Source organism: Somniosus microcephalus, chromosome 18 (assembly GCF_052327205.1).
Source record: "Somniosus microcephalus isolate GS21.2 chromosome 18, FLI_Smic_1.0, whole genome shotgun sequence".
In the NCBI taxonomy this organism is placed as follows: domain Eukaryota; kingdom Metazoa; phylum Chordata; class Chondrichthyes; order Squaliformes; family Somniosidae; genus Somniosus; species Somniosus microcephalus.
In genome coordinates, this window is record NC_141004.1 from 17,067,666 (window position 1) to 17,092,229 (window position 24,564).

A 24,564-nucleotide genomic window follows, 5' to 3' on the forward strand; every position below is an offset into this window, starting at 1 on the left:
TCTCTCTCTCTCCCTAGTTTGTGTTTCTCTCTCTCTCTCTCTCTCTCTCTCTCTCTCTCTCTCTCTCTCCCTAGTTTGTGTTTCTCTCTCTCTCTCTCTCTCTCTCTCCCTAGTTTGTGTTTCTCTCTCTCTCTCTCCCTCCCTAGTTTGTGTTTCTCTCTCTCTCTCTCTCCCTAGTTTGTGTTTCTCTCTCTCTCTCTCTCTCTCTCCCTAGTTTGTGTTTCTCTCTCTCTCTCTCTCTCTCCCTAGTTTGTGTTTCTCTCTCTCTCTCTCTCCCTCCCTAGTTTGTTTCTCTCTCTCCCTAGTTTGTGTTTCTCTCTCTCTCTCTCTCTCTCTCCCTAGTTTGTGTTTCTCTCTCTCTCTCTCCCTAGTTTGTGTTTCTCTCTCTCTCTCTCTCTTTCTCTCTCTCCCTAGTTTGTGTTTCTCTCTCTCCCTCTCTCTCTCTCTCCCTAGTTTGTGTTTCTCTCTCTCTCTCTCTCTCTCTCCCTAGTTTGTGTCTCTCTCTCTCCCTCTCTCTCTCTCTCTCTCCCTAGTTTGTGTTTCTCTCTCTCTCTCTCCCTAGTTTGTGTATTGTATGTAACCGTCCACCTTTAAGAGAACTATTTTAGGGGTTGCACTACTTTATCTTGGCTGCTGTATACTGTAATACCGGCGGTGACCACACCGGTATATAAGTGCTGTGTAATGATTTATTGGGCAGTTCCGCCCTGACCTTCGAATAGTAAAGTCCTGTTAAAGTTTACTCTTGTGGTCTGTGTAGTAATTCGCAATATAACACACAGACTTTACAGTGGCGACGAGTTCAATCTTACCCTGCGGCAGAGATACATCCGAAGCAGCTAACGAGCGTCGAGAAGAGGCATCCGCCCTCGTCATTCTGCTAAGAGAAGACTCGAGTCTGCAGAGCAAGGAAGAAGGAAGAATTCTGACACGAAGCCTTCCATCAGCAACAGGCAGTGATCGTCCCTTCTATCACGGTGGTGAGTGAGCCGATCAGCGGCGAGAAGCAAGTCGGCCACGTTGACTGAGTAGGGGAGAAAATAAAAAGGAATCGGAGGATATAAGGGCGGTGAACTCGACCACGGCCGGGGAAAGGAGCCGGACAGAAGTCGGGGCCAGAGGCGCTGAGACTGGGGCAGCGTAGGGCATGGAAGCTGCGGTACAAGCGGGAACGCAGCCGGTGTGAGAGACCGGGCTACAAGCGGGAACGCAGCCGGTGTGAGAGACCGGGCTACAAGCGGGCTGGGAGACGCAACAGCGTCGTGAGACAGCTCGACCGCGACCGGTGAAAAAGGCCGGGCAGCTACCGAGGCCGCGAGGCGCTGCGACCGGGATCGTAAGGCGCGGGAGGTAATAAAAAAAATAATAAATAAATAAAACCGCGGAGAACTCAGCCGCAGCCGGGGGAGGAAAGGACCGGACTGCGAGAGGGCTGGGAGGCGCGATTGAAAGCCGCTGAGGGAGAGACAGAGCCCGAGCGAGTGGGAGAGACAGAGCCCGAGAGAGCGAGCGAGACCGTGCGAGCGAAGGGGACCGAGCGAGCGAGGGAGAACGGGACCGAGCGAGATTCCGCCCAGCGGCTTACAGCAGCTTTCCGTAAAGGACCAAGAGCTGGAACTGTCCGCCGCCAACTGGTTGTCCCCAGCGCCCGGTTGCCCCTGTCGAGAAAGGGAACAAGGAACGCAATCAGCTGTTCTCGCGCTTCAGAATAAACTGAAGCCGGCGCGCAGGCTGCGAACCCCGAAAGCCAGCGGTCGTCGCCCGAGGGCAAAGCTTACCCCTCCCGCCAGAGGAAGAAACGCGGGAAGCCGCCAGTTAGGCGGGGAAGAAGACAAGCGCGGGAAACCGCCATTCTCGGAGGCGGGGAAGAAGATAAGCGCGGGAAACCGCCATTTTTGAAAAAAAAAGTTAAAGAAAATTTCGTTGTTGTTTCTCAGAAAGATTGTGAAGATGCCTAAGCGTGGTAACATCAACGATTTCGATTCCGATGTGGAAGATTGGGCCACGTATGTAGAACGCATCGAGATATATTGTAAGGCCAATAAAATAGCAAATGATGATAAAGCTCTAACCTTACTAAACTCAATGGGTGCGAAGACATACGGGCTATTGAAGCATCTTCTATCACCAGCTAAACCGGCGGATCAGACTTTCGCTAATATTGTTGCTGTCCTGAAGGATCATTTGAACCCCACACCGCTGATGTTAGCGGAACGATTTAAATTTTATGCGAGAACGCAACTGAAAGAGGAAAGCAACGCGGAGTACTTGGTTGAACTGCGTAGACTAGCGAAATACTGTCAGTTTGGGGAAAATCTGACAGAGGCACTGAGAGACAAGTTCGTGTGCGAGTTGTCGAAGGAAGGAACACAAAAGCGACTACTCGAAGAGAACGATCTTACACTTGATAAGGCTGTCCTTATTGCAGCATCGCACGAAGCCGCAGCGAGAGGCACTGCGGAAATGCAGCTGAAGGCAACGGTACTCAGCGTGGATCAAATGGCTTCGGGTACAACGAAATGTTATCGTTGTGGGAAGACAACACACGATCAGAACCAATGCTGGTTTAAAAACCAGGAATGTAGAAAATGTGGCAAGCTTGGTCACATAGCTAAAGTATGCCGGTCAGAAAAGAAGACCAGCAACAAAAAAAAGTCACCGCAGGAAAAGTGCAGCAAGGTACACAAGGTGGCTGAGAAGAGTTCGGATGAACAGAATTCGGATTCAGACTCCAACAGCCAGGAACTGGGTAGTCTGAGAATTCACAATGTGAGTAAGGAAGCTGACCTACAAACTATCTGGGTCACGCTCAAAATAGCCGGAGTCCAAGTGAAAATGGAATTGGACACAGGATCAGCCCTAACAGTCATAAACCGAAGGGACTACAAGCGGCTATTCTCACATATTCCCTTGAGAGATACCAAGATTGTATTGCAGACATACACGGGGCGAAGAGTATACCCCATCGGATGGGAACCTAGGTAGTGGAAAAGAGGGAAGTCATATGAAGTCAGAAATAGATGGTAGAAAGGTGAGAAGCAATAAGCAAAGGAGAGAAACACAAAGGGCCAAACTAATTCATAATGAGAGTGTGAAAAAAGCAAGCCTGAAGGCTTTGTATCTTAATGCTAGAAGCATTAGGAACAAGGTGGATGAATTAGTTGTGGAAATAGAGGTAAACAAGTATGATTTGATTGGGATTACAGAAACGTGGCTGCAGGGTGGGCAAGGCTGGGAACTTAACATCCAGGGATATACAATATTTAGGAAGGATCGGCAAAAAGGTAGGGGAGGTGGGGTAGCATTGCTGGTAAAGGAGGGGATTAATGCAATGGAAAGGAAGGATATTAACTCGGATGAAACGGAATCTGTATGGGTAGAAATGAGAAATAGCAAGGGGAGGAAAACGTTAGTGGGTGTGATATATAGGCCTCCAAATAGTAATATGGAGGTGAGGGAAGGCATAAAAAGGGAAATTAGAGAAGCGTGCGATAAGAGCACAGCTGTCATCATGGGTGACTTTAATTTACATATTGATTGGACTACCCAAATTAGTAAAAATTCTGAGGAGGAGGAATTCCTGGAATGTTTTCGGGACGGTTATCTGGACCAATATGTCGAGGAGCCGACTCGAGATCAGGCCATTTTAGACTGGGTATTGTGCAATGAGAAGGGACTTATCAGCAATCTTCTTGTACGAGGCCCCTTGGGTCAGAGCGATCATAATATGATCGAGCTCTCAGTCGAGATGGAGAGTGAGGAAATTGAATCAGAGACTAAGGTCCAGAACTTAAATAAAGGGAATTACGAGGGTATGAGACGGGAATTGGGTAAGATTGATTGGGTGGTGTTTCTGGGGGGATTGACAGTGGAGAGACAATGGCAAGCATTCAAAGATAGAATGGAAGAATTCCAGAACATGTTTATACCGGTTTGGCATAAAAATAAACCTAAAAAGGTGACTCAACCGTGGATAACGAGGGAAATTAGGGACAGCATAAAATCAAAAAAAAGGGCATATCAACTGGCAAAAAAAAGCACCAGACCGGAAGATTGGGGGCAGTACAAGATACAGCAAAAGAGGACAAAGGGATTAATCAGGAAGGGGAAAATAGAATACGAAAGTAAACTTGCAGCAAACATAAAGACAGACTGCAAAAGCTTTTATCGGTATATCAGGAGGAAAAGACTGGTAAAATCCCAAGTCGGTCCCTTGCAGTCCGATTCGGGAGAATATATAATGGAGAATAAGGAAATGGCAGACCAATTAAACTCATACTTTGGTTCTGTATTCACAAAGGAGGACACAAATAACCTCCCAGGAATATCGGCAAACATAGGGACTAATGAGAGGGAGGAGCTGACAGAAATTAGTATCTCTAGGGATATGGTGTTGGGTAAGTTGAGGGGACTGAAGGCCGACAAATCCCCGGGGCCTGATAAACTACATCCTAGGGTACTTAAGGAGGTGGCCCTGGAGATAGCAGATGCTCTAAGGATCATCTTCCGGAACTCCATTGACTCGGGAACAGTACCCGTGGATTGGAGGGTAGCTAATGTTACCCCAATATTTAAAAAGGGGGGTAGAGAGAAAGCAGGGAATTATAGACCAGTAAGCCTTACATCGGTTGTGGGCAAAATGCTAGAGTCCATTATTAAGGATAAAATAGCGGAGCACTTGACAAATGGGGAAAGGATCGGACAGAGTCAACATGGATTTACAAAGGGTAAATCGTGTTTGACTAATCTGCTGGAATTTTTTGAGGAAGTAACTGGTAAAATAGATGGGGGAGAGCCAGTGGATGTGGTGTACCTTGACTTCCAGAAAGCCTTCGATAAGGTTCCACACAAAAGATTATCATGCAAAATTAAGGCTCATGGGATTGGGGGCAAAGTATTAACGTGGATAGAGAACTGGCTGGCGGATAGAAAACAGAGAGTTGGAATAAACGGCTCGTTTTCGGAGTGGCAGGCAGTGACCAGCGGGGTGCCGCAAGGATCTGTCCTGGGACCCCAGCTGTTCACAATATATATAAATGATCTGGATCAGGGAATTGGATGCAATATTTCCAAATTCGCTGACGACACTAAACTAGGAGGAGGGGTGGGCTCTGATGAGGATGTCAGGAGGCTACAGTGCGATTTGGACAGGTTGGGGGAATGGGCGGATACGTGGCAGATGCACTATAATGTGGATAAATGCGAGGTTATCCACTTTGGGGGTAAAAACAGGAGGGTAGATTATTATCTAAATGGCAATAGATTGGGAGATGGGGAAGTGCAGAGGGACCTGGGTGTTCTTGTGCACCAGTCACTGAAGGAGAGCATGCAGGTGCAACAGGCGATCAAGAAGGCAAATGGTATGTTGGCCTTCATATCAAGGGGGTTCGAGTATAGGAATAGGGATACCTTACTACAGCTGTACAAGGTGCTGGTGAGACCGCATCTGGAGTATTGTGTACAGTTTTGGTCGCCCCATCTGCGGAAGGATGTTCTTGCCATGGAAAGAGTGCAACGGCGATTCACCAGGCTGATACCTGGAATGGCGGGAATGACCTACGAAGAGAGATTAAATAGTTTGGGCTTGTACTCACTGGAGTTTAGAAGATTGAGAGGGGATCTCATCGAAACATATAAAATTATGGCAGGCCTGGACAGGCTGAATTCAGAGAGAATGTTTCCAATGGCCGGGGAGCACAGAACCAGGGGCCACAGTCTAAAAATAGCGGGCAAATCATTTAAAACAGAGATGAGGAAGAATTTCTTCACTCAAAGAGTGGTGAGCCTGTGGAATTCCCTGCCACAGAGGGCTGTGAAGGCTAATTCAATAAATATTTTCAAGAGAGAATTGGATATATTTCTGAAGGCTAAGGGGATTAAGGGTTACGGAGAAAAGGCGGGGACGGGGTACTGAACTGGTAAGATCAGCTATGATCTCAGACGAAGATCAGCCATGATCTCATTGAATGGCGGAGCAGGCTCGAAGGGCCGAATGGCCTACTCCTGTTCCTATCTCTATGTTTCTATGTTTCTATGAAAGATAAAAGTCAAGGTGAGACACAAGGGCAAAGAACACCAAGGAATGGACTTATATGTACTACCTGAGGGAGGTCCACCACTCCTGGGACGGGAGTGGATCAGGAAAATAAATATGGACTGGCACTTCCTAAAAGCCATAAAGAGTGAGAACCCGGTGAAGACAATCAGCTCGGACTCTGGAACTGATGATGGTAAGACCAGCCCATGTGCAAAAGACAAGTCTAAAATGGACTTGCTGACTAATGTTGGAAAAACGAAGGAGTGCATAAATGCTTATGCTTCAGAGGAGAACAAAGTTTCAGAACAGAATTCCACTGAACAACAACAACATAGTTTGACAGAGATAACAACAGAAAATGCTGGAAAAACTCAGCAGGTCAGGCAACATCCGTGGAGAGAAATTTGAGTTGACGTTTCGGGTTTGACCCTTCTTCAAAACTGGAGAGAAAAGGAACTAGATCGAAGGCAGGGCTGCGATCGGACAAAAGAATAAAAGAACCAAAAGAAGTAAAAGAGATTAGAAGCTAGACGAGATGGTAATAGGCTGGGATTAGGTGTAAAGTGTACTGGCAGGGCAAAAGATAGCTGCCAGGTGTGAGAGAGAAACAAAAGGAAAGGGGGGGGGGGAGGAAAGGAGTGGAAAAATATAAGTAAAAATGAAATAGGGGCCGAGGTTATGATCTGAAATTGTTGAACTCGATATTGAGACCGGAAGGCTGCAGAGTGCCTAATCGGAAGATGAGGTGCTGTTCCTCGAGTTTACGTTGAGCTTCCGTGGAACAGTACAAGAGGCCAAGGACGGTGAGGTCCGAGTGGGAATGGAGCGGTGAATTGAAATGACAGGCGACCGGAAGCTCGGGGTCACCCTTACGGGCTGAACGGAGGTGTTCCGCAAAGCGGTCACCCAATCTGCGTTTGGTCTCCCCAATGTAGAGGAGACCGCATCGTGAGCAGCGAATACAGTATACTAGATTGCGAGAAGTACAAGTAAATCGCTGTTTCACCTGGAAGGGGTGTTTGGGGCCCTGGACAGTGGGGAGGGGGGAGGTATAGGGGCAGGTGTTACACCTCCTCCGCTTGCACGGGAAGGAGCCAGGCGAAGGGGAAGGGCTGTTTGGGGTGATAGAGGAGTGGACTAGGGTTTCTCGGAGAGAGCGGTCCCTGCGGAATGCTGGGAGGGGAGGGGAAGATACGTTTGGTGGTGGGATCACTTTGGAGGTAGCGGAAATGCCGGAGGATGATCCGTTGAATGTGGAGGCTGGTGGGGTGAAAGGTGAGGACAAGGGGAACCCTATCGTGGTTCCGGGAGGGAGGGGCAGGGGTGAGGGCAGAGGTGCGGGAGATAGAACTGACACGGTCGAGGGCAGTGTCCACCACGGTAGAGGGGAATCCTCGGTTGCGGAAAAAGGAAGACATGTCTGAAGCACTGGTGTGGAAGGTGGCATCGTCGGAGCAGATACGGCGGAGGCGGAGAAACTGGGAGAATGGAATAGAGTCCTTACAGGAAGCGGGGTGGGAGGAAGTGTAGTCCAGGTAGCTGTGGGAGTCAGTGGGCTTGTAGTAAATATTGGTCGATAACCTATCCCCAGAGATGGAGACGGAGAAGTCGAGGAAGGGAAGGGAAGAGTCAGAGATGGACCATGTGAAGATGAGGGAAGGGTGGAAATTGGAGGCAAAGTGAATGAAATTGTCAAGTTCGGGGCGAGAGCAGGAAATGGCACCGATACAGTCATCAATGTATCGGAAAAAGAGGTGAGGGAGGGGACCCGAGTAGGACTGGAACAAAGATTGTTCCACATAGCCCACGAAAAGGCAGGCATAGCTAGGACCCATGCGGGTACCCATGGCAACGCCTTTGATTTGGAGGAAATGAGTGGAGTTAAAGGAGAAGTTGTTCAATGTGAGAACAAGTTCAGCCAGGCGGAGGAGGGTCGTGGTGGATGGGGACTGGTCGGGCCTCTGTTCAAGGAAGAAGCGGAGTGCCCTCAGGCCATCCGGGTGGGGGATGGAGGTGTAGAGGGATTGTACGTCCATGGTGAAAAGGAAGCGGTTGGGGCCAGGAAACTGGAAACTGTTAAAGTGGCGGAGGGCGTCCGAAGAGTCGCGGATGTAGGTGGGAAGAGACTGGACAAGGGGAGAAAAGATAGAGTCAAGATAGGAAGAGATAAGTTCCGTAGGGCAAGAACAGGCTGAAACGATGGGTCTACCAGGGCAGTCCTGTTTGTGGATCTTGGGAAGGAGGTAGAAGCGGGCTGTGCGGGGTTGGGGAACTATGAGGTTGGTGGCAGCGGGGGGAAGATCTCCAGAGGAGATGAGGTCAGTGACAGTCTTGGAAACGGTGGTTTGATGTTCGGTAGTGGGGTCATGGTCCAGTACTAGTTTGACAGAGAATTCTGAGTCTGTCCAGTCTACAGACATGCACATTTCTGAGGAACACCGGGCTCGAACTCAACTCCATTTCAAACTACAACAGCAATTAGAACAAATGATTCGCCGTCTTGAGCAAGAGATGAATGCAACGAAAAAGTTCTTTGACACAAAGTGGGAGAATCTGGAAAGACAACAGAAGCAGCTGATGGAGAAAATGGAGCAGGAGCACACAAACCGTCTGCGCGAGGAGGCCAAACGAATCAAAGCTGATTCGGTTTCTGAAGGTGCGTGCTCTAATCTGGTGGAGCAAGATGTTCAGCAACTGAAGGCGCTTGTTAGCAGGTTGCAGGCAGAAAAGGCTGATTTGGTTGCCATGAATTCCGAGCTCCTACTGAAGTTGGGTGCAGCATCACCGGACGATTCATTTGTTGAAATTCGAATGGTGGAGGCTGCAGATGATGGAGAATTAAAAGCAGCAAAGGAGCCCCAGTGCAAGGTTACAAACAGCCCTGCAGCCTATACGTCAAAAACACATGACGACGATACTGGGAAACGTCTGATGTCAGAAGAGTTAACGGTCAGCCAACTCCTTCATATGCTGAGGGACAAGACTCTGAAATGGGAAAAACTTGAACACGAGCTTCAATCTTCAAAGGAAAGGGGTTCGGAGCTCTCAAAAGTTATTGAAATAGCTGAGGTTGCAACACAGACTGAGAAGATTACAGCAGAGCAGCCCTTGGATGCCAAAAGTACGCTGACTCACGTCAATGTAGAACAACAGAATGCTGAAACAGCTGCTCCAGTAGAGGGATTGAATAGTACGATCAATCAATCTCCGAATGAAGTTGAAGTATTGAAATCACGAATGAGGTCATTAGTAAAAGACTTGCAGGAAGCCCAGAAAAAGCGGGATGAAGCTGAACACATGAAGAAGTCTCTTCAGGAGAGATGTCTGGATTTGGAACAAAAGCTGGCTAACGTCCAGCTGGGCATGGAGGAAGTAGAAGACCCTCTCGCTGGCCTAGCTCAGGACGACACCGAATATTACCATGACCTGTTGGACGACACCGAATATAACGATGACCTGTTCTGCCCAGCTTGTGGGGAAATCTTCCAAAGTGCAAAAACCATGAAGAATCACGAAAAGTCTAAGAAACACCGGGAGATGGTGGCGCTACTACGGCAACAGGAGGAAGAGGAGGAGGAACTGTGCATGCAGCTGGGAGTGGAGCCCAGAGAGTCTCCAAGAAGCAGAAAAGGAAAAGACGAAGCAGAAGATGATGACCCATCTGAACCATTATCACCTCTACCAGGTCACGCACATGGTCCCTCCGAACTGAGTCAAATCAGTTTGGAAGTAGGAAAACTTCCCAAGGTACTCGAGCCTTTAGAAGTCAGCAAGGCTGGTTCTGAAGTTACAGAAGTTCAAGCTGTTAAGTCCAGTGAAGGACTATTGGATGAGTCACCCCAGCAACGTGAACCTACTACACCACCGAGGCGTTATCCCGACCGAGTCAGGAAGCGCAGGAGGCACCTCCGCAGAGACTGAATCTGTGAACTGTTTCCCACAGAGACTACATCTGTGAACTGTTTTTACATGAAGTTGAATATATGTTATGATGTTATGTTTAATGGGGAATAGGTATATTGTAAGCTAAAAAGGGAGGATTGTAGTGTATGTAACCGTTCTACCTTTAAGAGAACTATTGTATGTAACCGTCCACCTTTAAGAGAACTATTGTATGTAACCGTCCACCTTTAAGAGAACTATTTTAGGGGTTGCACTACTTTATCTTGGCTGCTGTATACTGTAATACCGGCGGTGACCACACCGGTATATAAGTGCTGTGTAATGATTTATTGGGCAGTTCCGCCCTGACCTTCGAATAGTAAAGTCCTGTTAAAGTTTACTCTTGTGGTCTGTGTAGTAATTCGCAATATAACACACAGACTTTACAGTTTGTGTTTCTCTCTCTCTCTCTCTCTCCCTAGTTTGTGTTTCTCTCTCTCTCTCTCCATAGTTTGTGTTTCTCTCTCTCTCTCTCCCTAGTTTGTGTTTCTCTCTCTCTCTCTCCCTAGTTTGTGTTTCTCTCTCTCTCTCTCTCTCTCTCCCTAGTTTGTGTTTCTCTCTCTCTCTCTCTCTCTCCCTAGTTTGTGTTTCTCTCTCCCTAGTTTGTGTTTCTCTCTCTCTCTCTCTCTCCCTAGCTTGTGTTTCTCTCTCTCTCTCCCTAGTTTGTGTTTCTCTCTCTCTCTCTCTCTCTCCCTCCCTAGTTTGCATTTTTTTTCTCCCTCTCTCCCTAGCTTGTGTTTCTCTCTCTCTCTCCCTAGCTTGTGTTTCTCTCTCTCTCTCTCCCTAGTTTGTGTTTCTCTCTCCCTCTCCCAGTTTGTGTTGCTCTCTCTCTCACTCCACTCTTTCTCTCTCTCTCTCTCTCTCACTCCCTTCCCAATTTGTTACTTGCTGTCTCTCCCCAGTTTGTGTTCTCTCTCTCTCTCTCTCTCTCTTTCCCAGCTGCTCCCTCAGAACATACGGAGTTTCCTGTCGATTTATTTTGGCCCCGATGCCATCATCCTCACAACCGGCAATGAAGCGATGTGTTTCCGAGTAACAGGGGGACCAGCAGGACTCAGACAACACGGTTTGGTTGCAAACTAACGACAGCCCCAGGGTCCTACACATGCGCGAATCACGCATACAAGGCCCGTTTCTCCCGAGTCACCAACAGCAGCACTTGGGAGACCAACTGCCCATTCCGGTAGATTCCCGCCCAAAGTGGGAGGATTGGGAACCCTACTACAGTCACAGTTTCAATTTAGAAAAGCTTTAGGGGTAAAAATTGGGTGGCGCTAGTTTTAGCGCCCTGAAAAAGTTAGCGCCCCTGTGGCCGATTTTCCCAGGTAGCATCCCGAGAGGGAGGAGGGGCGCTACTGGAAGCGCCCCGCGTCCCTCTTGGGGCGCTGCGAGCCAACATCGTGCCGCAGTACTGCAGGCCTTCCTCCCCTTATTAAAGGGGAGGGGCCTGGCGCAGCGCGTCCCGGCGCCCAGCTGGGCCACCAGGGATCGGGAGTGCCGGCAAACGAGCCCAGCACTCGAGGAGTGCCGGGCTCACGGAGAGTAGCCGGCACCCCGCGGGGGGGTTTCATGGAGGCCGTGGACAGCAACGGGGGCAGGTGCTGGCAGGCGGCCAGCAACAAAAATGGCCGCCCGCCACCTCCCCTTTAACTAGCGCCGCCCTGGCCGCAGGTAGGCCCCCCTGACCCTGGCGGACATGACGTCCGGCGATAAGTCGTGGGGCGCCACCCAATATTGCAGCCGGGGCGCGAGCGGTCATTGCCGGCCACGCAGCACCGCCGCTAACCTCCCGCTGAATTTCGCGGGAGGCGTTAGCGGCACCGTGCCCAGGCGCTAGTTGATTTGCGCCCAAGAGGGCGCTATCGGGAGGCGCAAATCAACCGAATTTAGCCCCCTTAACCTCTTGCGCACTTTGGTAAGGCCCCCTCGCAAGTCGCTTCCTTTCAAGGTTGAAGAGCCCAAGTTTCTTCAGTTTTCCCTCATACCTGGGTTCTCCTGACGTTAGGTATGAGCCTTGTTAAATCATGTCCCTTTTATTCTTTAGCGAGGTGCGGGAGGGGGGCATGAATGCCGATCGGCTGCGCCGCGTGACGAGATCACCCCGCATTGATTAAATGTTTTTTTTTGCAGCTCAAGCTGTCGCCGCCATCAAGTATCACGGGTCGACCTACTGAAGGCCGCCTGAGGTCTATCGACGCCATCGTCCGGAGCGAGCAGAGGACTGAGCAGAAGACTTTATCAGGGGCCCACTGACACCCAGCAAAGCCCTGGCCCGAATGATTCCTTGATATTCAAAGAGGGGCCAGTCCTCCCAAGATGCAATATTTATAGAAGAGTTTCTTGTTGTTTTAGTTCTTCATGTGATATGATTTTCTTGATCTTTTTCGTTTTATTGATGTTTATTGAACACTGGATCCTGAGGGCCCAGCTGTCACTGAGGAGTGGGCAGCTGTAGGGCTGAGGTTCTTTAAAGGGAAGGAAAGTCTGTGAAGGAATTTTATATTTTCTAAACTCTCCCATTATAAACTGGGGAAAAAAATATTTATAATATATCGACTGACTTTTTTTTTTAAGAAGAACCATAACGGGAGCTGAATTTCCTTGGAAGCTCTGCCGGGCTCCAGCTGTAACTCCTGAAGGGAATATGGCTGGGAATGAGAAGGCCCAGAAGGGACTGCACATTGGACTGGATGCCGGTGCATCCACCGAGAAGTGTGGGGCATTGGCCTCCAGACTGGAGGGAAATTGAGACCCACTGAGGAGAGCTGGGATGGTCCAGGGCAGGGAAGCAACCTCAACCCCAGAAGATGGGTAACTTTATTTTTTGTTTCAAATTAATTTCAGTATGGGACGCCCCCCACCCCCCACCCCCACAAGGAGTATCTAGGAGAAGGAATGACGTATGAGGAGAGATTGGGTCGATTGGGCTTATATTCGCTAGAGTTTAGAAGAATGAGAGGGGATCTCATTGAAATTTATAAAATTCTAACAGGACTAGACAGACTAGATGCAGGAAGGATGTTCCCGATGGCCGGGGAGTCCAGAACCAGGGGTCACAGTCTAAGGATAAAGGGTAAGCCATTTAGGACAGAGATGAGGCGGAATTTCTTCACCCAGAGAGTGGTGAACCCGTGGAATTCTCTACCACACAAGGCAGTTGAGGCCAATTCATTAATTATATTCAAGAAGGAGTTAGATATATTTCTTAAGGCTAAAGGGATCATGGGATATGGGGAGAAGGCAGGGACAGGGTACTGAATTTGGATGATCAACCATGATCTCATTAAATGGCGGAACAGGCTCGAGGGGCCGAATGGCCTACTCCTGCTCCTATCTTCTATGTTTCTATGTTAAGGAGGCTGGGCAAAGCCTCCGATGGTGGCCAGGCACCAGAGTTTCTGGCAGCATGACGCAGGCTCATCCCATGCAAATGTGATGCCCTCCCATTGACCTCGCTCCGGGGTTGGCACTGGATGGGGCGGAGGGGTTTCCCAGTGGGTGCGATTGCAGTGCAACTGGTGGCGGCACTTCCCTTATCTCCGTGAAAGACCTGCGCAATCAGGGCTGTTCTCCACTGCCACCGATCCCGCTGACGGCGGGGAGAGGAAGGGGCAGAGAGATTTCCCCCTTCCATTGATTGCAGCAGAGACCACAAATTCTGACTGCTCTGACGACCTGTCTCGAGCCTGGGTAAACACAGCACTTGGCTGCATACTCTGCATAACCAGTTGGTAGCATTGTGTATTGTAAGAACATAAGAAATAGGAGCAGGAGTAGGCCAATCGGCCCCTCGAGCCTGCTCCACCATTCAATAAGATCATGGCTGATCTGATCCTAACCTCAAATCTTCTATCACTCTGCATCCACCCGAACCCATGTGATCTCCCGGGAGAGGCGAAAAACCAGATAAAGACCCAATGGCCAATTTGGGAGAAAAAAATCTGGGAAATTCCTCTCCGACCCATCTAGGCGATCGAAATTCTTCCAGGAGATCACTCTGTCCCTATATTTTCTACAGTACTTACCTTCTGTAAAGGCGATCTCCACCCCAGCCAGGAACAGGAATAAAACCATCTCCTGAAATCTAACACAGAATTAGAACACAGTAGGAGCAGAACCAGGTTACACGGCTCCTGGGCCCACTCCACTACCCACAGGGCCATGACCATTCCGAACCTAGACTCATGTCCAATTTCTTGCCCGCTCCCCGTAACCCTTAATTCCCTTTACTTCTAGGAAACTATCTATTTCTGTTTTAAATTTATTTAATGATGTAGCTTCCACAGCTTTCTGGGGCAGCAAATTCCACAAACCTACCACCCTCTGAGTGAAGAAGTTTCTCCTCATCTCAGTTTTGAAAGAGCAGCCCCTTATTTTAAGATTATGCCCCCTAGTTCTAGTTTCAACCATCATTGGGAACATCCTCACCGCATTCACCCGATCAAGCCCCTTCACAATCTTATATGTTTCAATAAGATCGCCTCTCATTCTTCTGAACTCCAATGAGTAGAGTCCCAATCTACTCAACCTCTCCTCACCCCCTCATCCCCGGGATTAACTGAGTGAACCGAGTGTGCAGCTTTGGTCGCCTTACCTGAGGAAGGATGTTCTTGCCATGGAGGGAGTGCAGCGAAGATTCACCAGGCTGATACCTGGGATGGCAGGAATGACGCATGAAGAGAGATTGGGTCGATTAGGCTTATATTCGCTGGGGTTTAGCACTACTCCTGCTCCTATCTTCTATGTTTCTATGTTACCCAAAGTTGGGCAGCTCCGGACCAGCGAGCAGATTGGTCTGAAGTTGTTAGTCCCCAATGCTGATGATAGAGCCTCTTGAAGGCATCTCCATGTGTTGACGTCATGGAGCAGCCTTGCGGCAGAGAGGCGCGTATTCTGATTAAAAGAAAACTCCCCTCCTAGACTTTCCTTCTCTTCCAGGCCTGTCGTGGTCACAGCTATCACTCAGCAGATTCTCTCGGCGAAAAATCTGCTCTGGAACAAGCAACAATATGCAACAAAAAAAATCTCTGCTTTTACGTCTTAATTTTTATTTTTTTTGGTGACCATTTTGAGAAGCCTGTTTGGAGAGGCCGTAATAAATATGGGCCTGGTGACGTGTAAACCAGCTCCTCTCCACCTCCGTCTAACCATTTTTGGACGAGTCCATTCTTTCAACAGGTGCCGCGCCTTTGCACAAACTTGTGCGCTCTCATGGCAACGGCCCCAACCACTTGGGTTGCCATGGGGAATGGGGGGGGGGGTAGGAGGCAAAACAAAATTAAGACGATGACTCAATTTTATAGAGCTGGCATCAAACGCAATTGCCATTTATTGACCCGACTGTTGATGAGCTCTTCTATAATGCGCTAAATAGGCTATCGAAAGTCCAGCCTATTTGGGTATTTGAACCTACAAAGGAATGTTGCACCACCGCTGAGTTAAGCTGTTGCAGGGCATGACTCAGAATTTTCTCTCTTGTGTATATATGTGTTTTATTTTGTTACATCTCTGTATAAAGATGAAAAGTTTATGCCAGAATTTAAAGGCGCTGAGCTCCTTTCCCTGGTCCTGTTGTCTATTCGCAATCTTGTCGGTCTGAGGTTCCACTGTGTGTCGACGCCAGATAGGCCGCAATCGGCCTGACCCCTCTCCGCAGTGGGGCTGAAACACCTCCACGGACCCAGCCGGTTTAGCTGGTCTCAGACCTCCCTCTGTTAAGGTCGCCGTCGATCAGTAGCGTGGCTACGATCAAGTTTTTGTGTTTTTTTTTTAAATGAGGTTTCTCGAGGCACTTTTCCCTGTTTAACTGCTCTCCCACTGCCGCCAATCCCACCCCTTCAGCGTGGGTGGCGAGAGGGTCCGAGTTCTTAGAAAGTCAAGTCGAGGACCGGATTGGGGCTCACCTGCCATGTCCTCTGTGATAGGGCAGTCTGCTTCCACTCAGTCTCGGCTCACACTTGGGCCGAGGTTCTGGGGAGGCTTCGGTTGTCTGTGGAAGCAAGGGTCAGAGTTCAGGAGAGGAGAGGGGTGGGGGGGCAAAATTTGGAAGGAAGATCAGCCTTGCAAGTCCACCAGAGGGTTGAAACAGGAATACCAGTTCCTCTTGTCTGTGGCAGTTCAGAAGCCTACTGAAAGGTATAGGTTATTCTGAGGACATTAGTTCGGGTGAGGTACAGGGACAGCCAGAATGTGCTCTTGGGGCAACTGCATGTTTTGCAGTCTATCTCTAAGAAACAGCATGATGCAGTCCAGATGCCCATGTCAGTGATCAGGGTCATTTATCAACTGGTGGTCGATTTTACTGGTTTGCTGAGCTTGTATTTCGCCCTGATGCCCGTTAAACATGGTCTCTTGAGTAGAAGTGGAATTTTAAAAGGGGCCACCTTGGTTGTGTAAAGGGATTCTATTCTTAAGGCTAAAGGGGTCAAGGGATATGGGGAGAAGGCAGGGACAGGGTACTGAATTTGGATGATCAGCCATGATTGCATTGAATGGCGGGGCAGGCTCGAGGGGCCGAATAGCCTACTCCCGCTCCTATCTTCTGTGTTTCTATTAATCACGAGCGGGAACAGGCTCCCTCTCGGATTGCGTGCTTTCACTGGGTTAGCTCTGAGGCAGCAAACTAAGGCCTCTGGGTGGAGGAGGGAACAGGTCTACAGCACAAAAAAACCCGTCCCAACTCCAGTCCAATCAAATGCTACCTACTGAGCATTGGTTGCCGAGAACCATGGGGTGGAACCAATGATTTCAGAATCCTATTGTAAAGAAACAGAAGTGAGAGTGTCAGTAAGAATGGAAAGCTATGACTGCAGTTACACATCCATGCAAAATCGTTTCGAGTGCACGGCAATGCGAAAGTGGCAGTATAACTTAGGGAGTCGGAGCCCGTCCTAAAGCCAGTGGTGCTCGCACATGCCAGTTTGAGTTTGCAGCTCAGCTCCAGTCTAAATCTAGAGCTACCTCAAAAACATGGAGAGACCTCTGGACATTTTAGGAAGTGACTAAACTGCGGACAAAAGCACAGGGCTGATCTGCCAGGTCCCTCCTCGCCCAACCGGCTGCTATCGCGGTCACGTTGCTTGATCCCATGACGGCTGAGACTCCCTCTTAGCAATTCGAGAAACATCTCCACTGCTGTCAGAGGGGTGGGGGCCAGCGGGGGCGGGGGAGTTGCAGACTTGTTCTGTAAAGGGATTATAAAGATACGTCTGTTTAAAAAAAAATCACACCGAGCTTATGCTGTACATTCTCCAGAAGGACTCTGAAAGAATCTTCCGTTGGAACGCTTACAGTGTTGCTACTCAGAGTCTGACTCTGTCTCACCTAGTGCTCTATCTGCATTACTTCACTATTGGCACACCGCACCGCTGCTAGAACTTGCTATCATTGCATTACATTGTTACGCTAATCGTCAGGTCAATTGAAAGAAAAAGTTTTATTTTTAAAAAAGGAATCTGAAATTTGGGTTTGTTTAACTGTAAGTGGCTCCGGCACTAATAACCGTGCATGGTTTCAATCTGTTTTGACTACATGAAGTCACTGTTAACTGTTACTTGATGAGTTTTTTTGCGATAGGACTTTGTGATTGACATGGTGTATCTGGAATCCTCAGTGTCTCGTGAGACTCTTGTTCCATTCAGTTGTTGGGCGGGGGGGGGGGGGGCGGGGAGTTGGTTCCATGATGCACTGAAGTGAAGGAGCACGGTCCGTGTTTTTGATTCTCTCTTAGTTTAATTCAAAAATATCGCCTCACAGGGGCCCAGGCTCCTTCACTGGCACAAATGATGTTGAGGATACTGGAGCGAGCAATCAAAATAAGCAGGGATGGGCAGGGGGCGACACAGGGCCATAGTGGGGGACCAGAGTTGAGAGACGAGGAGCTAGGGAGACCCCCACGCAAGGGTGCTGCCCTGAGCTGGGAGATGTGAACTGGGGAAATTTGAACTGGGCCGAAGAACGAGCAAGGGTGGGTGGGAATGTGACTTGGGATGGGGATGTGAACTGGACGTGGGGACAAGGGAATGAGCCAAACTAGGTTGGGGAGGGGGTGGGTGAGTAGGCGAAGGGTTGTAAATTGGGTTAGAGGATGTGAAATGTGAACTAGGGAAGGGGACTAGACTGGGCGGTGAGATATAGGATAGGGGTCAACAGAACAATAATTGTCTTGTGACCAGTGAAGCCAAGCCAAGCCAATGTGTGTGTGAGATGCTGTCTGTGCTATACAATTCACTGTCTGGGAACACAGGTCGAAATTGTAATTTTGGACATTGTAATATTAACCAGCGACTGAATCCTGCAGGTCTATTCTGAACCACTATCCGGTCCCATTCATGTTTCTTTGCACTTTGATTCTGGCCTCACTTTCTGCTAAGTTAGAATCTCAGCAATACCCCAGGCAGGCAGGCAGATCTACTGCAATTGGCTTATTCTGGCCATCTTCTCAAAGCACTATAGCAAGACCAGTGAGCATAGAAGGTACAAAAACAATTTCAGTTTGATTTAGTCAAGCAAAGCACATCCTTAAGGAGACTCTAGCCAAGAAAATGTAGATTTTTGTATGTGATTTAGCCCAAACAAGAATGTAATAATATTTATAAAACTGTTTGTGATGAGGAGAGTTAAAGGAGAGAGGTTCCATGCACTTGGTGATTACAAAGGTGGCACTGTCTTCTCACGGTCATAAAGTGGTTGACAACATGTTTCAAGTCCAAGCACAAAAACTCCCCAACAGGCCAAACTGAGGATCACTCAGGAGCCTCTCTCGGTCTGTTTCCCTCCTGATATAATTGCCCATCAGGCTATCGTCGCATGAGAACCATTTGCAATCAGCGGCAGACGCTGTGGCCATGATTTGGCCGGTGTCGGTATTTCCGTTTGTCTCAGGGTAGAACTGTGTACAGAGTACAAGGTGGAATAGCGGTCATCCATTTGACTCAAACCAAGCCATGTCTGTGCCCTCCGCCAACTCCGTGGCCTTGAGGACCATTCCCTAGCATCCAGGTTTCCCTTTGAAGCTCAGTCAGAATGTTTGACGGGCACAGCTCCAACCTGACACAAATTTCTCTCTCTTCTCTTCTACACCCTCCAACCCCTCCCCAGCCCAGCAGTCTTTCATACTCGGTTACAATTCTACAGTTGCCAACTGGCCTCCAGTGCCTCACTCAAGTGACCACCCTTCATGTGCAGCCTAGACAATGAGTGTTGACCATGGGAGCATCATAGTAGAGTCCAACCCTTTTCTGACTTAACATCTACATGCGCGTGCTTCCTAGCATGGCGCACCCATTAGTGATTTATCCACTTTTGCGGCCACCCCCTCTCCAGCCTAGATGGTGCCAGGATGCTACTAATTCTAGCATTTGATCCACAGCCCCAAGTGAGATCCGTGAACTCCGCATAGACCAGTGGTCTTTCTGACCTCTGGGCTTCAATTGAAACATTGCCCCACTCCTGTGACTTACCTACACTTTGATTCTTTCACCTAACTCCTCTCTTCAGATGAGGGAGGGTAGTTTCAAAAAACCACGAACCGCTCAGGCCGCCTTTGCTCCCCTTCCCCAGCCCATCCCACGCATTCCTAACCCCACCACAGGGAAGCGCTGGTGACCGTGCCAGCTTGTGAATCGAAATGTCGGACAACCCTCGGGACTCGAGGGAAGGAATGCTGGGCTGCTGCAACCATACCTCCTGTTCAAAGGAGGGCTTATCTCCAAGGGGCTGGGAAACTTTACAGTTAACGACTCAAGACCAGAGAAGGTAAAAAGGATCAAGAATATGACATTTGTAACCTCCATGACACTGCGTTTCTTTAACCTGTTTTCCCATTTCCTATTTGTCAAAGCAGGATATTTTTCATAGACTATAAGCTGTTTATTGCGTGACTGCTAATGTTTGTCGGGGGGGTGGGGAAAGGCATTGTTTTATAGCTCACTTTGGTTGGTTGGGAATTTAGATGAGAGGTATACCTTATAATGTACATCAATGTATTGTAATAAAGAAATATCAAAAATTATTATGAAAAATATTGAAACTAACCAGAATAAAAAAATAAATATGTAAAAATAAGTCTTAAGTGTTTGGCTTTTACAAATCTGTCAAGTTTGAAGTAAAAATCTCTATAGCGCCTTTCATGACCTCAGGACGTCCCAAAGCGCTCTACAGCCAATGACACACTTTTTGAAGTGTAGTCACTGCTGTAATGTAGGAAACGCGGCAGCCAATTTGCGCACAGCAAGCTCCCACAAACAACAATGTGATAATAACCAGATAATCTGTTTTTGTTGTGTTGATTGAGGGAAAAATATTGACCAGGACACCGGGGAGAACTCCCTTGCTCTTCTTCGAAATAGTGCCGCCGGATCTTTTACGTCCACCTGAGAAAGCAGACGGGGCCTCGGTTTAACGTCTCGTCCAAAAGGTGGCCCCTCCGACAGTGCAACGCTCCCTCAGTACTGCACTGGGAATGTCAGCCTAGATTTTTGTGCTCAAGTCGCTGGGGTGGGACTGTGAACCCACAACCCACTGGCTCAGAGGCGAGAGTGCCACCCACTGAACCACGGCTAACACTTAACTTGAGATAGGCTTCAGGGGATATGTCAGTTTTGATGCTTATTTATGCTCCTTTAATGCCTGATAAAATAATTGCCAAGCCATCTTGTCATGAAGATAGTGTCTCTTTAAGTACAAGATATAGACATTTGACTGTATTGCTGTGAGCTCTTTGCCCATGAATATTGTTTCGCCATTTCTTCTGCTCGCTCCTTTTCAGAAAGAAAGACTTGTATTTATATAGCACCGTGTCATGCCATGCCATTGAAACATCTCCTAGTGCTTCCCTCACAAACAACAGTGAGGTGACTTGTTGCAATTTGGATTCTCATTCCACAATTATCTTTATTCATGCTCCTACTCAAGTCATCTTCCTGCAAATTGAAACCTAACCTGATAAATGAGCTACCTGAGATAGCATGGCATGGGGCAAATAGTGAATCCTGTTGAAATTAGGGTAAACAGCAGAAACAGTCTTGGATTCCACCATAAACTCCTGATCTAATTTGAATCAGCAGAAATATATCATATTCACAGACTATGTACCTCAGGCTAAGCTACTGATGCACGTTTATTAGAATAAGTAAAATTATATGGAGGCTAGCATAATTTTATTTAGGCATGGATTTTCATATACATTAATCTATTCTGAGTTGAACGTAATTAATTGTTTTGCGATTATTAGAGTACATTTAGAATAGGCAAGCAGGGTTTTGGTTTAACATCTGAAGGATGGCACCTCTGTCAAAGCAGCAGTCCCTCAGTAGTGAACTGAAGGATTCCATACTATCAAATGTAAAGCAGTAGAAGATGCTAGGTTGGAAATGTCATAGAGCAGGAAGACTGGTTTAGTGGCATCAGAGGCAAGTCAAATCTTTTCAGGAAATGAATGTGAAGAGGATGATATACTACACTAAAATGGTAGTTTGTCCTTCGACCACTGGAGGTCCCTTTGAGCTGTCTTTTCACTTGGGGACCTCGCCATGAATTGTTGCATGACTACAATCAAGATTTTGCTGTCAAAATAACAAGTGAGTTTAATGGCGTTCGCCGTTATTAATGTGTAAATTTTAGTGTATTTCCTTTTCCATTGTTCCCTTGTTTCTTTCTCGATCCTTAAATCTCATTGGTTAAGGGGATAGACTGTTGGTCCCATCGTTCACCGAGGTCCCAGACGCCCCATTGCGCTCGCCGCGCCGTTATCAGCTCGTTTGCAACAACAACAACAACAACTTGTATTTATATTGCGTCTTTAACGTAGTAAAACGTCCCAAGGTGCTGCACAGGAGTATTTTAAGACAAAAATGTTGACACCGATTCACATAAGGATAAATTAGGGCAGGTGACCAACAGCTTGGTCAAAGAGGAAGGTTTTAAGGAGCGTCTTAAAGGAGGAGAGAGAGGTAGCGAGGCGGAGAGGTTTAGGCAGGGAATTCCAGAGCTTAGGGCCCAGGCAACAGAAGGCACGGCATAAGAACATAAGAAATAGGAGCAGGAGTAGACCAATCGGCCCCTCGAGCCTGCTCCGCCATTCAATAAGATCATGGCTGATCTGATCCTAACCGCCAATCCACTATCACAGAACCATCTCCTGAATCTAACAGAATTAGACACACGAAATAGGAGCAGGATCAGGCTACACGGCCCCTGGGCCCGCTCCGCTACCCACAGGGCCATGACCGATCCGAACCTAGACTCATGTCCAAATTCCTGCCCGCTCCCCGTAACCCTTAATTCCCTTTACTTCTAGGAAACTGTCTATTTCTGTTTTAAATTTATGTAATGATGTAGCTTCTACAGCTTTTTGGGGCAGCATATTCCATGGACCTACCACCCTCTGAGTGAAGTAGTTCCTCCTCATCTCAGTTTTGAAAGAGCAGCCCCTTATTCTAAGACTATGCCCCCTAGTTCTAGTTTCACCCATCATCGGGAACATCTTCCCCGCATCCACCCGATCCAACCCCTTCACAATCTTATATGTTTCAATAAGATCGCCTCTCATTCTTCTGAACTCCAATGAGTAGAGTCCCAATCTACCCAACCTCTCCTCATATGTCCATTCCCTCATCCCCGGGATTAACCGAGTGAACCTTCTTTGTACTGACTCGAGAGCAAGTATGTCCTTTCTTAAGTATGGACACCAAAACTGTACGCAGTATTCCAGGTATGGTCTCACCAATACCTTGTACAACTGAAGCAATACCTCCCTATTTTTATATTCTATCCCCCTAGCAATGAAAGCCAACATTCCATTGGCCTTCTTAATCACTTGCTGCACCTGCATACTAACCTTTTGAGTTTCGTGCACCAGGACCCCCAGATCCCTTTGTACTTCAGTACTTTCCAGTTTCTTGCCATTAAGATAATAACTTGCTCTACGATTTTTCCTGCCAAAGCGCATAACCTCACACTTTCCAGTATTGTATTCCATCTGCCAAATCTCTGCCCACTTACTTAGCCTGTCTATGTCCCCTTGCAGGTTTTTTATGTCCTCCTCACTACTTTCCCTCCCATCTTAGTATCATCTGCAAACTTTGATATGTTACACTCGGTCCCCTCCTCCAAATCATTAATATAGATTGTAAAGAGTTGGGGACCCAGCACTGACCCCTGCGGAACACCACTAGTTACTGATTGCCAGTCTGAGAATGAACCATTTATCCCAACTCTCTGCCTTCTGTTAGATAGCCAATCCTCTATCCATGCCAAAGGTTGAGCGATTATAATCAGGGATGCTCAAGACTCCCAGCTGCTTACAGAGTAAAACATTTTCAAGCTGAAAACTGAGGGAAAAAGTCTAACTAACGTGAGATGTCCCACTCTAGTAAAATTTGGGCTATTGTGTATTTGAAAATTACTACCTGTTACCATTCACTTACTAGTTATTAGGATTCCAACTCAATTAACCAAACTGGTGTTTTCCAATTTTTAAAGCCCTTTAATCCATGCTATATGTCCTGTTCCAACTATACTTTAAAATCCTGGGGTACTGTGCACAGTTCTGGTTATCTCACTATAAGGAGGCCACCCAAGTGCTAGAGGGGCAGAGAAGAGCAATTTAGTTGATCCCCAGTACGAGTAGAAGGGGCTCCGAGGGCTTGAGAAGCGAGGTATCTTCAGCCTTAATGAGAGACATCTTAGAGGGATCCTATGGAGCGGTATGTAAGCTAATTAATGGGATAGAGAAAATAAACTCAGGACAATCAGGTGCACAGGCTACCAGGCAAGTTCAGGATTGTGAAGGGCAAGTGTAGGCTAGGTGGAAGGTGGTTGTTTTTTACAGAGAGGGCTAACCGGCAAGACCAACAACAACAACAACAACTTGTGCTTTTAACGTAGTAAAACGTCCCAGGGCGCTTTACAGGAGTGTCATAAAACAAAATTTGATACCGAGCCACATAAGGAGAAATTAGGCCAGAGAGGTAAGATTTAAGGAGCGTCTTAAAGGATGAAAGAGAGGCGGAGAGGTTTAGGGAGGGAATTCCAGAGCTTAGGGCCCAGGCAGCTGAAGGCACGGCCACCGATGGTTGAGCGATTAAAATCAGGGATGCTCAAGAATTAGAGGAGCGCAGATATCTCGGTGGGGGCTGTGGGGCTGGAGAAGATTACAGAGATAGGGAGGGGCGAGGCCTTGAAGAGATTTGAAAAGAAGGAGGAGAATTTTAAAATTGAGCCGTTGCTTAACCGGGAGCCAATGTAGGTCAGCGAGCACAGGGGGCGATGGGCGAACGGGACTTGGTGCGAGTTAGGACACGGGCAGCAGAGTTTTGGATGACCTCAAGTTTACGTCACAAACCTTTTAAGGCACAGTCAGATACTGTAATAGGAGGATGGAAAGGTTGGCATTCTGAAGGGATGGGAGCAAATGGGCCAAATGGCATTGTTCAGCCAAACCTTTCTTGTGGCCTCGTGATGTACTAACTGAACCAGTAGGGGGAGCCTGATGATGTGTTTCTGACCCGGCTTGTCCAGGTTGTCAATTTGTTACAGGGCAAAACTGGATTGTGTGGGTGTATGTGTGTGTGTTTTTTTTAAAC

General features: G+C 47.9%; 1 protein-coding gene across 9 annotated transcripts in view; it reads left to right on the forward strand.

Annotated features, from left to right (window-relative positions):
- Positions 1-20,044, forward strand: part of plekha6 (pleckstrin homology domain containing A6) — a 353,735-nt gene extending 333,691 nt beyond the window's left edge. For all 9 annotated transcript variants that reach the window (XM_086011107.1, XM_086011108.1, XM_086011109.1 and 6 more), the window contains one exon: positions 12,110-20,044. Coding sequence is in view for 1 of the 9 variants with exons in the window: in XM_086011105.1 (XP_085867231.1) it covers positions 12,110-12,153 (44 nt within the window). In the remaining 8 variants the exon portion in view is untranslated. The remainder of the gene's footprint in view (positions 1-12,109) is intronic.
- The last annotated feature ends 4,520 nt before the right edge of the window (positions 20,045-24,564 follow it).